The sequence below is a fragment of the Bombina bombina genome, chromosome 5 (assembly GCF_027579735.1).
Source record: "Bombina bombina isolate aBomBom1 chromosome 5, aBomBom1.pri, whole genome shotgun sequence".
In the NCBI taxonomy this organism is placed as follows: Eukaryota; Metazoa; Chordata; class Amphibia; order Anura; family Bombinatoridae; genus Bombina; species Bombina bombina.
In genome coordinates, this window is record NC_069503.1 from 1,114,150,621 (window position 1) to 1,114,163,399 (window position 12,779).

The 12,779-nt window shown below is 39.7% G+C and overlaps 1 protein-coding gene across 3 annotated transcripts in view; it reads right to left on the reverse strand.

Annotated features, from left to right (window-relative positions):
• Positions 1-12,779, reverse strand: part of TSNARE1 (t-SNARE domain containing 1) — a 1,244,582-nt gene that overhangs the window by 9,374 nt on the left and 1,222,429 nt on the right. For all 3 annotated transcript variants that reach the window (XM_053715403.1, XM_053715402.1, XM_053715404.1), the window contains one exon: positions 2,478-2,919. In XM_053715403.1, the coding sequence (XP_053571378.1) occupies positions 2,478-2,919 (442 nt within the window). The remainder of the gene's footprint in view (positions 1-2,477; positions 2,920-12,779) is intronic.

Below are 12,779 nucleotides of genomic sequence, written 5' to 3' on the forward strand. Positions count from 1 at the left end.
TATCCATAGGGTCTTTAAAAGCACAACTGTCCTCAATTGGTATGGTTGTGCGTTTAGCAAGTGAAGAAACAGCCCCCTCCACCTTAAGGACCGTCTGCCACGAGTCCCGCATGGTGTCAGATATGGGGAACATTTTCTTAAAAACAGGAGGGGGGACAAACGGAATACCTGGTCTATCCTACTCCCTAGTTACTATAACCGCAATCCTCTTAGGGACCGAGAACACATCAGTGTAAACAGGAACTTCTAGGTACTTGTCCATTTTACACAATTTCTCTGGAACCACCAAAGGGTCACAGTCATCCAGAGTAACTAATACCTCCCTGAGCAATAAGCGGAGGTGTTCTAGTTTAAATTTTAAAGCCAACGTATCCGAGTCTGTCTGAGGAGCAGCCTTTCCCGAATCGGAAATTTCTCCCTCAGACAGCACATCCCTCGCCCCCATTTCAGAGCGTTGTGAGTGTATATCGGATACGGCTACTAAAGCGTCAGAATGCTCATAATCTGTTCTTAAAACAGAGCTATCACACTTTGCAGGTAACACGGGCAGCTTAGATAAAAATACTGAGAGGGTATTATCCATAACTGACGCCAAGTCTTGTAAGGTATAAGAGTTAGACGCGCTAGAGGTGCTAGGCGTCGCTTGAGCGGGCGTAACCGGATGTGACACTTGAGGAGAGGTCAACTGGTTAACCTCATTACCTTCTGTCTGAGAATCATCTTGGGCCACATTTTAAGTGCAACAATATGGTCTTTAAATTGTATAGACATATCAATACAAGTGGGACACATTTTGAGAGGGGGTTCCACCATGACTTCTAAACATATTGAACAAGGATTTTCCTTGGTGTCAGACATGTTTAACAGACTAGTAGTAAGACAAACATGCTTAGAAATCACTTTAATCAAGCAAAAACACACTTTGCAAAAAAACGTTACTGTGCCTTTAAGAAATAAAAAAGGCACACAATTTTCCAAAACAGTGAAAAATGCACCAAACTTTTTGAAATTTTCACAGTATGTACCTAAAGCATTGGTAAGATTGCACAACTAGCAAGAAAAACGATTAACCCCTTAATGCCCAAACCGGATCAATAGTAAGCTAACAGACCGGTTAAAACAACTTTAGCACCTTGCCACAGCTCTGCTGTGGCCCTACCTTCCCTTAGGAGTCAGATTTATGGGGAAAAAGCTTCTTATGGGTCCTCAAACTGTAGCAGGAGCCTCCATGTGAACACAGCCTGAAGATCTAGTAAATCTAACTGCGCATCTGAGGCGCAAAATTAGGCCCCTCCCATCTTACTCCGGTGCTGTGAGGCCTAAGGAAACACTCCTAAGAGTTATAATATTAGCCATGTGGGTAACAACCCCTGAAAGAAACCCAAAGGGACCTTCAAAGTGTCTCAAAAAACGATATTTATTAGTAAAAACCGTTTGCCATAAAAAAGTGTCAACTTGCCATAAAATAGTGTCAACCAGCATAAATTAGCCCTGTTATGTAAGCTTGTAATTCCATACTTAGTCTCTAAATAAAGCTTACCCTTCCCTCATGGGGATCTTATCAGTCCTTTTCTAGCATTATCACAGTCTTGTCTAGAAATAAATGACTGAACATACCTTATTGCAGCCTAACCTGCAAACCGTTCCCCCCAACTGAAGTTTTCTTGTACTCCTCAGTCCTGTGTGGGAACAGCAGTGGATTTTAGTTACAACATGCTAAAATCATCTTCCTCTCTGCAGAAATCTTCATCTCTTTTCTGCTGGAGAGTAAACAGTACACACCGGTACCATTTAAAATAACAAACTTTTGCTTGTAGAACAAAAAATACAAATCTAACACCACATTCACTTTACCCTTCCGAGAGGGACCCTATTGCTTAGAGCCGGCAAAGAGAATGACTGGGGGGTGGAGCTAGAGGTGGAGCTATATGGACAGCTCTGCTGTGTGCTCTCTTTGCCACTTCCTGTTAGGAAGGAGAATATCCCACAAGTAAAGGATGAATCCGTGGACTGGATACACCTTACAAGAGAAATTAGAGTATGGCCTTGAAGAGAGTTGCTGGCTCAGGAGAAAAAGCAGCAACATGGTGAGCAGTAACCCTGCTACTGTAAATGTACCCAGCAGTTCATGTTGCTTTAATACCATTCCAGTCCAGGATGTTATATCAAAAACCAGGTGTGCTTCTATTTAAATATTTAATTGCAAATATGTATATATATTGCTGCATGTTTTAATATAAATGATTTGCATTTGATCTGTCTGAACATTAATGATTGCAATAAAATTGCACTTCCTGCAATGGCTGTTTTTTTTTTTAAATTGATACTCCTTTTGTTTGGTGCTCCGCCCTGGCAGATTATAGTAACAAATTCAGACTAATTCTACAATATGCTACACAGACAAATTAATAGTAATAGCATAGACATAACAAATATGTAGTAAATATACTACATATAGTACTTCAGAGTGGTTTTACCTGACTGAAGCTCCAGAGCTATGTGAGGGGCATCAATTTCCACATCAATTTCTTCATGTTCATCCTCATCTTCCTCACCACCAAATCCAGGATAGACATCACTACTGGTATCATTTTGTAACATGGAACTGCTATATTTACTGCTTGTAGAGTTTACGACTGAACGCTTTATGATGGCTAATTTCTCCTTGGTACGTCTTTTCATGTCATCCCATCTTCGTCTGAGATCTCGAGTAGTCCTTGGAGACCTTGCTACAGCATTAATCTTCTTGGCAATTTCTAACCAAATACGTTCTCTTGCTGGTTGGCTCAGGTTGACTCTCTCACTTCCGTAGAGTTTAGAATGATGCTTGGTCACTTCAGCCACCAAAATTTCAAGTTCAAGAGGAGAAAACTTCTCTTTTCTCTTCCTGGGAGCACAGGCCATTCTAAGGTTGCGCCTCTTGTAAAATGAAACAAGAAGTGCAATTTGATACTACATTCAATCACTTGAACATAACGTAATTTTATCAAAACACAAAGAAACTGCAACTGCTGTTATTGACTAATATCTAATTGACATTTGTTATAATAAACAGTTTCAGTAATAACTACAACAACAGAATCAAAAATATATTTAGGCACATGCAACTATTCTAATAAATCTCAATAATTTAAAAACATTAAAGTGCTTTCTCACGTTTATATATTTATTGGAGCAGCACAGAAAAGGTTATATTTGCATACAGAAGAAGGTACTAAGAAAATATCACATGCATAAAAACAAAAACAAATAATCAAAATATGGATTCAATTAAGTTAGTACACAAAATGAACGTCTATCTATTTTGCAGTTTGCATGTGTATACGTTTATGCTTGTGTGTCACACTCAACCATTCACAAAGAGAAATATAAATCTATATTTAAGGATATATGTGTTTCGATTTAAATAAGTTGGTCTGCATAAAAAGGTATAAAAATTATTAAAAAGAACAGTATTTAAATATGTTGCACGTTAAAGGGACACTAAAGTAAAAATGTAACTTTCTTGAAATGTTATAAATTGCTGAAATATGTGTTTGAAGACAGTCTTGCCAAAAGGCGTTTTACTATACTCTCTGTGGTAGGCGATGCTTCTATGACACTGGTGGTATTTTAAAAGCAGCATCACCACCTGCATTGAAGGAGTAATGTAAATAATCCGTTTACACAGTATTGAATGGCAATACAATTTGCATTTGTCAACAGAAACTCAAGCTCATTTGTTACAATACAATGAATAATACACCTATAGGACTGAGGGATTGTGGGTTCATAATGTATTATATGTGTGTATTATAATGTAAAGTCTTTTCAGCATTTAAATAAATATATTGATTAACCTTTGGCATTTTTCTTTCTTTTTAGGAAAAAGATTTTGTGTTTGGGATATTAATATTTCTATAGAAGACAGAGTAGCAATAGTTTAAAATGTGTTGTGGGTTTTTTGTGTGTGTGGAAGTAACAGGTATTTTTATATTCTATTTTATAGCCAATATAAGTCAACACTGCACTGAATGTGTTTAACCTATAATAGTGCGATCACAATATTATAAAACACTTTCAGTGTGAACTTATATTGGGTATAAAAACAGAATATTAAAAAAAACTGTCAATTCCAAAAAACACATTTTACACAATGCAAGGCTGAGAAAAAAAAAAAAATAAATAATTGGCAAAACAAAAAAACTGCAGCTACCGTCTTCTAAGAGATATTTATATCCCAAACATGAAATCTTCTTCCTAAAAAAAAATGCCAACATTTAAATAAACATTTATTTAAATGACATACATATTCCAGCATTTGACAGTATAATACATACATATAACACAGTGTATACACATGTATAATATACCCACATTTCTCCAACTCATATAGATGTATTATTAAGTTTTTTCTTTATTAAAGTGTATGTAAAGTTTAATGAATGAGTGCCCGATTTTAAAAATACTATAAAAAACAGGGGCACTTTCATTCATGAAACTTCAGATTGCAGCATTTTTTAAAAAAATACTTAACTTTTTCTTCAGCAAAGCCGAATCGGCGATCCCCCGGCCGCAGCTCCTCTGTACCTACATCAGCAATGATGAAACCAGCTTCCTCCAATCATGGCGCGCACCCCAGAGCGTCCATCTTGTGAGGCCACGCTGTGATTGGAGAAAGCCGGTGTAATCATTGCTGTGCTAAGCACAGCAGGAGAAGCAGGCGGGGGATCGCCGATCCGGCTTTGCTGAAGAAAAAGGTATTTGTAAAAATATGCTGCAATGTAAAGTTTCATGAATGAAAGTGCCCGTGTTGTTAATAATATTTGTATAAACTGAGCACTCATTCATGAAAGTTTATATTCACTTTAACAATGTTGTTTCATGGAGGTTTCATGCGTGTTCCATGAAAGTAACCTGTATATTAACGAGGAAACATTGCCAGGTGTTTCTAATATTGCAATGACTATCCTCTATCTTTGGTGTACCGTTTCATCCATATCAGTCTCGCCAGCTTTTCAATGGCGAGATTTTAAATGAAAATAAATCTACTAAATTTACAGTGAAACTTACTTTACATTTGTATTATTTGAACTGTTCCTACACAGAAACCGCTTTTAGATTTATTGAACACACATTCTATGTTTTGTAAACAGGCTCTAAATACACGCCTCCTCTTCATTACCGAGATCTGAGATTACGGTTGATGTGGGTGGAGTTTTGCTCAAACACCAATCCCTATTATTTCCTATGAAAGGCACACCGCCGCTCATCGGGACAGAGAGGGGCAGCACACTTTTTTAAATAAAAACAGAATTTATGCTTACCTGATAAATTACTTTCTCTTACAGGTGTATTCAGTACACAGATTCATCCTTACTTGTGGGATATTATCAATCCCTACAGGAAGTGGCAAAGAGAGCACACAGCAAAGCTGTCCATATAGCTCCCCTCAGGCTCCACCCCCCCGTCATTCGACCGACGGTTAGGAGAAAAAGAAGAACCATAGGGAGCAGTGGTGACTGTAGTTATTGTAAATTAAATTTGAACCTGACTTAAATATCAGGGCGGGCCGTGGACTGAATACACCTGTAAGAGAAAGTAATTTATCAGGTAAGCATAAATTCTGTTTTCTCTTACTTGGTGTATTCAGTCCACGGATTCATCCTTACTTGTGGGATACCAATACCAAAGCAATAGGACAATAGGACACGGATGAAGGGAGGGAACAAGTCAGGTAACCTAAACGGAAGGCACCACTGCTTGCAAAACCTTTCTCCCAAAAATAGCCTCCGCAGAAGCAAAAGTATCAAATTTATAAAATTTGGCGAATGTATGCAGAGAAGACCAAGTCGCTGCCTTACAAATCTGTTCAACAGAAGCCTCATTCTTGAAAGCCCATGTGGAAGCCACAGCTCTAGTGGAATGATCTGTCATTCGTTCAGGAGGCTGCTTACCAGCAGTCTCATAAGCCAATCGGATGATGCTTTTCAGCCAGAATGACAGAGAGGTAGCAGTCGCTTTCTGACCTCTCCTCTTACCAGAATACACAACAAACAAGGATGATGTTTGTCTGAAATCTTTGGTTGCTTTTAGATAGAACTTTAAAGCACGAACCACATCAAGATTGTGCAACAGACGTTCCGTCTTAGAAACTGGATTAGGGCACAGAGAAGGAACAATGATTTCCTGGTTAATATTCCTATTAGAAACCACCTTTGGAAGGAAACCAGGTTTAGTACGTAAGACAACCTTATCTGCATGGAAAACCAGATAGGGTGAATCGCACTGCAAAGCAGACAATTCTGAAACTCTTCGAGCAGAAGAAATAGCTACTAAAAACAAAACTTTCCAAGATAACTTGATATCTATGGAATACAAAGGTTCAAACGGAACCCCTTGAAGAACTGAAAGAACTAAATTTAGACTCCATGGAGGAGCCACAGGTCTGTAGACAGGCTTGATTCTAACTAGGGCCTGTGCAAATGCCTGAATGTCTGGTACAGCTACCAGACGCTTGTGTAACAGAATAGACAGAGCAGATATCTGTCCTTTTAAGGAACTAGCTGACAGACCTTCCTCCAAACCTTCTTGGAGAAAAGACAATATCCTTGGAATCCTAACCTTACTCCACGAGTAACCCTTGGATTCACACCAACAAAAATATTTCCGCCATATCTTATGGTAAATTTTCCTGGTGACAGGCTTTCTGGCCTGTATCAGAGTATCTATAACTGAATCAGAGAAACCCCGCTTAGCTAGGATTAAGCGTTCAATCTCCAAGCAGTCAGTTGCAGAGAAACTAGATTTGGATGCTTGAAAGGACCTTGGATTAGAAGATCCTGCCTCGATGGCAGTTTCCATGGTGGGACCAATGACATGTCCACTAGGTCTGCATACCAAGTCCTGCGTGGCCATGCAGGCGCTATCAGAATTACTGAAGCCTTCTCCTGTTTGATTCTGGCTATTAGCCGAGGGAGAAGAGGAAACGGTGGAAAGACACAAGCTAGACTGAATGACCAAGGACCTATTAATGCATCTATCAATGCCGGCTTGGGATTCCTGGAACTGGATCCGTAAAGGGGAAGTTTGGTGATGTTGTCCGACTGAAACCTGATGAATTTGACCTCTGCTAGTTGAGGCCACGCCTGGAGCGTATTGAATATCGCTCTCAGCTCCAAAATGTTTATCGGGAGAAGAGACTCTTCCCGAGACCATAGTCCCTGAGCCTTCAGGGAGTTCCAGACAGCACCCCAGCCTACCAGACTGGCATCGGTCGTGACAATGATCCACTCCGGTCTGCGGAAACTCATTCCCTGAGACAGGTGAACTTGAGACAACCACCAGAGAAGAGAGTCTCTGGTTCTTTGATCCATTTGAATTTGAAGAGACAAATCTGCGTAATCTCCATTCCACTGTTTGAGCATGCACAGCTGCAGTGGTCTGAGATGGATTCGGGCGAAAGGGACTACGTCCATTGCCGCAACCATTAAACCAATAACTTCCATGCATTGAGCCACGGAAGGCCGAGGAATGGAATGAAGAACTCGGCAAGTATTCAGCAGTTTTGACTTCCTGACCTCTGTCAGAAAGATTTTCATTTCTACCGAGTCTATTAGTGTTCCCAGAAAGGGAACCCTTGTGAGCGGGGACAGAGAACTCTTTTCTACGTTCACCTTCCATCTGTGAGACCTTAGAAAGGCCAGAACGATGTCCGTATGAGCCTTTGCTCTGTGAAAGGACGACGCCTGTATTAATATGTCGTCTAGGTAAGGTGCTACTGCAATGCCCCGCGGTCTTAGAACCGCTAGAAGGGACCCTAGCACCTTTGAGAAAATTCTGGGAGCGGTGGCCAACCCGAAAGAAAGGGCCACAAACTGGTAATGTTTGTCCAGAAAGGCGAACCTTAGGAACTGATGGTGATCTTTGTGGATAGGAATATGTAGGTATGCATCCTTTAGATCCACGGTAGTCATATATTGACCTTCCTGGATCATCGGCAAGATTGTCCGAATGGTTTCCATCTTGAAAGACGGAACTCTGAGGAATTTGTTTAGAATCTTTAGATCCAGGATTGGCCTTAAAGTTGGGGGAGAATCCTTGAACTCTAGAAGGTACCCCTGAGCAACTATTTCTAATACCCAGGGATCCAGAACATCTCTTGCCCAAGCCTGAGCAAAGAGAGAAAGTCTGCCCCCTACTAGATCCGGTCCCGGATCGGGGGCTACCCCTTCATGCTGTCTTGGTAGTAGGAGCAGGCTTCTTGGCCTGTTTACCCTTATTCCAGCCCTGCATGGGTTTCCAGGTTGCTTTGGGCTGGGAAGTGTTATCTTGCTTTGCGACAGCAGAGGTTGCAGCTGGTCCGCTCCTGAAGTTGCGAAAGGAGCGAAAATTAGCCTTGTTTTTGGCCTTAAACGGCCTATCTTGTGGAAGGACATGACCCTTGCCCCCAGTGATATCTGAGATAATTTCTTTCAGCTCCGGGACGAAAAGAGTCTTCCCCTTGAAGGGAATATTTAACAGTTTTGTTTTGGACGACACATCCGCCGACCATGATTTGAGCCAAAGCGCTCTTCGGGCCATGATGGCAAAACCTGAGTTTTTCACCGCTAGTTTAGCTAACTGGAAAGCGGCATCAGTGATAAAAGAATTAGCCAGCTTTAGAGCATGAATTCTATCCATGACCTCATTGTATGAAGTCTCCCTCTGGAGCGACTCCTCCAGGGCCTCGAACCAAAAAGCCACTGCAGTAGTTACAGGAATTATGCAGGCAATTGGTTGAAGTAGAAAACCTTGCTGAACAAAAATTTTCTTCAGCAATCCTTCCAATTTTTTATCCATAGGATCTTTGAAAGCACAACTGTCCTCTATTGGTATAGTTGTACGCTTAGCAAGTGTTGAAACTGCCCCCTCCACCTTAGGGACCGTCTGCCACTCATCCCACCTGGGGTCATTTATGGGGAACATTTTCTTAAAGATAGGGGGGGAACAAAGGGTACCCCTGGTCTCTCCCACTCCCTAGTCACAATATCCGCCACCCTCTTTGGGATCGGAAATGCCTCAGTGTATACGGGGACCTCTAAAAACCTGTCCATCTTACACAATTTTTCTGGGACCACCATGGGGTCACAATCATCCAGCGTAGCTAAAACCTCCTTAAGCAGTACGCGGAGGTGTTCCATCTTAAATTTAAACGCTAAGGAATCTGAATCTCCCCGCTGAGAAACTTTCCCTGTATCAGAAATTTCTCCCTCAGACAGACCTTCCCTCACCGCTACTTCTGAGTTTTGTGAGGGTACTACAGATAAATTATCCACAGCGTCTGATTGCTCATCCTCTGTATTTAAAACTGAGCTATCGCGCTTTCTTGGAAAAACTGGCAGTTTGGATAAAAATGCTGCAAGGGAATTATCCATCACTGCTGCTAATAGTTGTAAAGTAATATGGGCCAATGCGCTAGAGGTACTAGGCATCGCTTGCACGGGCGTAATTGGTGTAGACACGTGGGGGGAGGAAGAAGGACTATCCTCATTACCCTCCGTTAAGGAATCATCTTGGGCAGCATTTTTAATTGTCACTGGATGATCTTTAAAATGCTTAGATGTTTTTGCACACTTTAAACATAAATGCAATGGGGGTACTACCATGGCTTTTGAACATAAAGAACAAGGCTCAGACATGTTTGACAGACAACACTAAAATATTGAAAAAAATACTTTTTGCAAAAACGTTACTGTCTCTTTAAATAATAAAAGGCACACACTTCTTTACCAAATCATCAAAAAACATCCGATCTTAATGAAACTTTCACCACATGATCCTAATGCCTTGAAATGACTGCACACACATTTTCAAATTGTTTAACCCCTTAGTGCCCAAACCAGAGCAAAATGAAGTAAACACCCGGTTTAACCCACTACAGTACGATGCCACAGTCTTTGCTGTGGCTTTACCTTCCTTTAGGGTTAATTGCAGGTGTAAATTAAGCCTCCCTGAAGTCCTCCTGTACTCTAAAGGCTCTGCACATGAAGCTGCATGGAGCTGTGTTGCAAATTAACTGCGCAATTGAGGCACGAAAATTAGGCCCCCTTCTTCATTACTCCAGAGTTATGGGGCCTTTCTGAGTCAGATTAGCTGTGTTACAAAATGCCAGGCGTAAAAAAGTCCCCAAAAAGTGTTTCCAACGTCTAAAACGCTTAATAAATATAAGATTACCCTAATAAAGTAATCGATTTAGCCCATCACAGTGTCTGTCAGTATTAAAGCCCTTAACTGGAGCCATCATTCTATACTGTGTCTCAGAAAATGGCTTACCTTCCCTCATGGGATTTCTGTCAGTCTTCTAGCACTACCAGGTTTTGTTAGAAAAAATGACTGAACATACCTTAAGCAGTATAAGCCTGCAAACTGTTCCCCCCAACTGAAGTTCTCCTGTACTCAACAGTCCTGTGTGGGAACAGCAATGGATTTTAGTTACAACATGCTAAAATCTTTTTCCTCTCAGCAGAAATCTTCATCACTTTCTGCCTCAGAGTAAATAGTACAAACCGGCACTATTTTAAAATAAACTCTTGATTGAAGAAATAAAAACTACAAATCTAACACCACAAACTCTTTACCCTCCCGTGGAGATGCTACTTGTTAGAGCGGCAAAGAGAATGACTGGGGGGCGGAGCCTGAGGGGAGCTACATAGACAGCTTTGCTGTGTGCTCTCTTTGCCACTTCCTGTAGGGATTGAGAATATCCCACAAGTAAGGATTAATCTGTGGACTGAATACACCAAGTAAGAGAAATATGGACTGGCAAGACAAAATTATCAGGTGTTATTCAATTTACTTTTTTATTATGCATTTGTTAAGTATCTACTGTATTTAATAGTGCTTTAATTTTGTTTGAAGAAAGGGAATATCAAAACTATTTCAATTTAAATTATTTGCTGTATACTTCCTACTAATGCACATTGGCGGTCAGGTACAGTGAGTACAGGCGGTTAACCGTTAATGATAATTTTTTTCAAGGGGGGAAAAATCAACATGTTTTAATGTATATAATGGATATACATTTAATATTCAGCAGCACTCTTAATGGGGAATGGTCGCACAATGCTTTGTAATAAAGCGTAACTTACACCATTCTATATATATTAAATATAATTCACCCTCCCAAAAACATCTAAATTCTGCTTCACACAAAACAGAATAATTTTTTCCTACCATTGTGAGCAAATAATGTAAAAACGTCATTTGAATAGTAGAATATTTGCCCAGAAAGTAATTTCTAATATTCTGCGTTTCTACAAAATGAACATACCAAAAGGAATTTAAAATTCGCTATATAGATTAATCCAACCTGAATCAAATATTGGACATTTAAACATTCTATTTAAAGGGACAGTAAACCCCAAAAAATTCTTTGATGATTCAGATAGAACAGAAATTTTAAGCAACTTTATAATTTACTCCTATTATCAAATTTTCTTCATTCTCTTGCTATCTATCGTTAAAAAGCAGGTATGTAAAGCTTAAAAGCCGGCCCATTTTTGGTTAAGACCCTGGGTTGTGCTTGCTTATTGGTTTGCTAAAAGTAGCCTCCAAGAAGCAAGCACTATCCAGGGTGCTGAACCTAAAATGGGCTGGTTTCTAAGCTTTACTTTCCTGCTTTTTAAATAAAGATAGCAAGAGAACAAAGAACAATTGATAATAGGAGTAAATTAGAAAGTTGCTTAAAATTGCATGCTCTATCTGAATAATGAAAGGAAAAAAATTGAGTTTAGTATCCCTTTAAGGTAAAAACAAAATACTAAAAATGCAAAATGAAACATTCAAACACAAGTTCACACAGAGAAATAGCAAAATACAGGAGGAATACCTCGCTAATACAGCAGGTTAGGGACCGGAGCAAAGGTGTAAAGCGAAAGTGGTGCAAGGTGGTTTTAGCTTCTGTTTCACTTGCCAGTGTGTTTAAAAACTTGAAAACATTTGAACTAACATATATTAGGTGTGCAATAGCGCTGTTTAGTTTAGCGCTAGCACAGTACAGTATTCAATAAAAACTGTACAGTACCTGTAAAATAGTGACAGTTACTGTAGTCAAATTTGCCAGACTATGACACTGAGACACGGAGTGCACTGCAAGGCTTTAAACAGACTGAACTGAGCATAACAAAATGGTGCCAGTCGCCTTTCTCGCAATCTCACCATGAGCACAGTACTGTTTCAAAATCCTTGGAGGTTGTACTTCAGCTTTGTATTTGCACTGTATTAGCGAAGCGCTGTAAAGCGGGGTAATCCTGTAAATTAAAATCTATGAAAATCGAACTATAAAAGGAAACATTTTTGTTTTGAATGTTACATTTCTGTTCATCTTTATCGGATTTATGATAATGCAAAACAAAGTAAATGACAAACTGACAATATGAATATACAGGTGGCCCTCGTTTTACAACGGTTCAATTTACACCGTTTCAGAATAACAACCTTTTTCTCCAGTCATGTGACTGCTATTGAAAAGTAGTGCATTTATTAAAATAGCCAATAGGTGGAACTGTCCGCTTGTGTTGCAGCAAAGCCAAGAAAGCTGAAATTAATCAGTTTAACCAGACCTAAGTTATCAAGCAGATTTCAAAGAAACAAGATCTTCCTGTCTATAAATCAGTCCAGATTGAAATGCATAGAAAGAACTGTTTGCAGATTAAATGCAAGTGAAGTCTGTGTTGTGTGATTAGGTTTATAATGCGGTTTAGCAAATGTTTTTGTTCATTTAACTTAGTTTAATTATATATTCTGTGTTGTGTGATTAT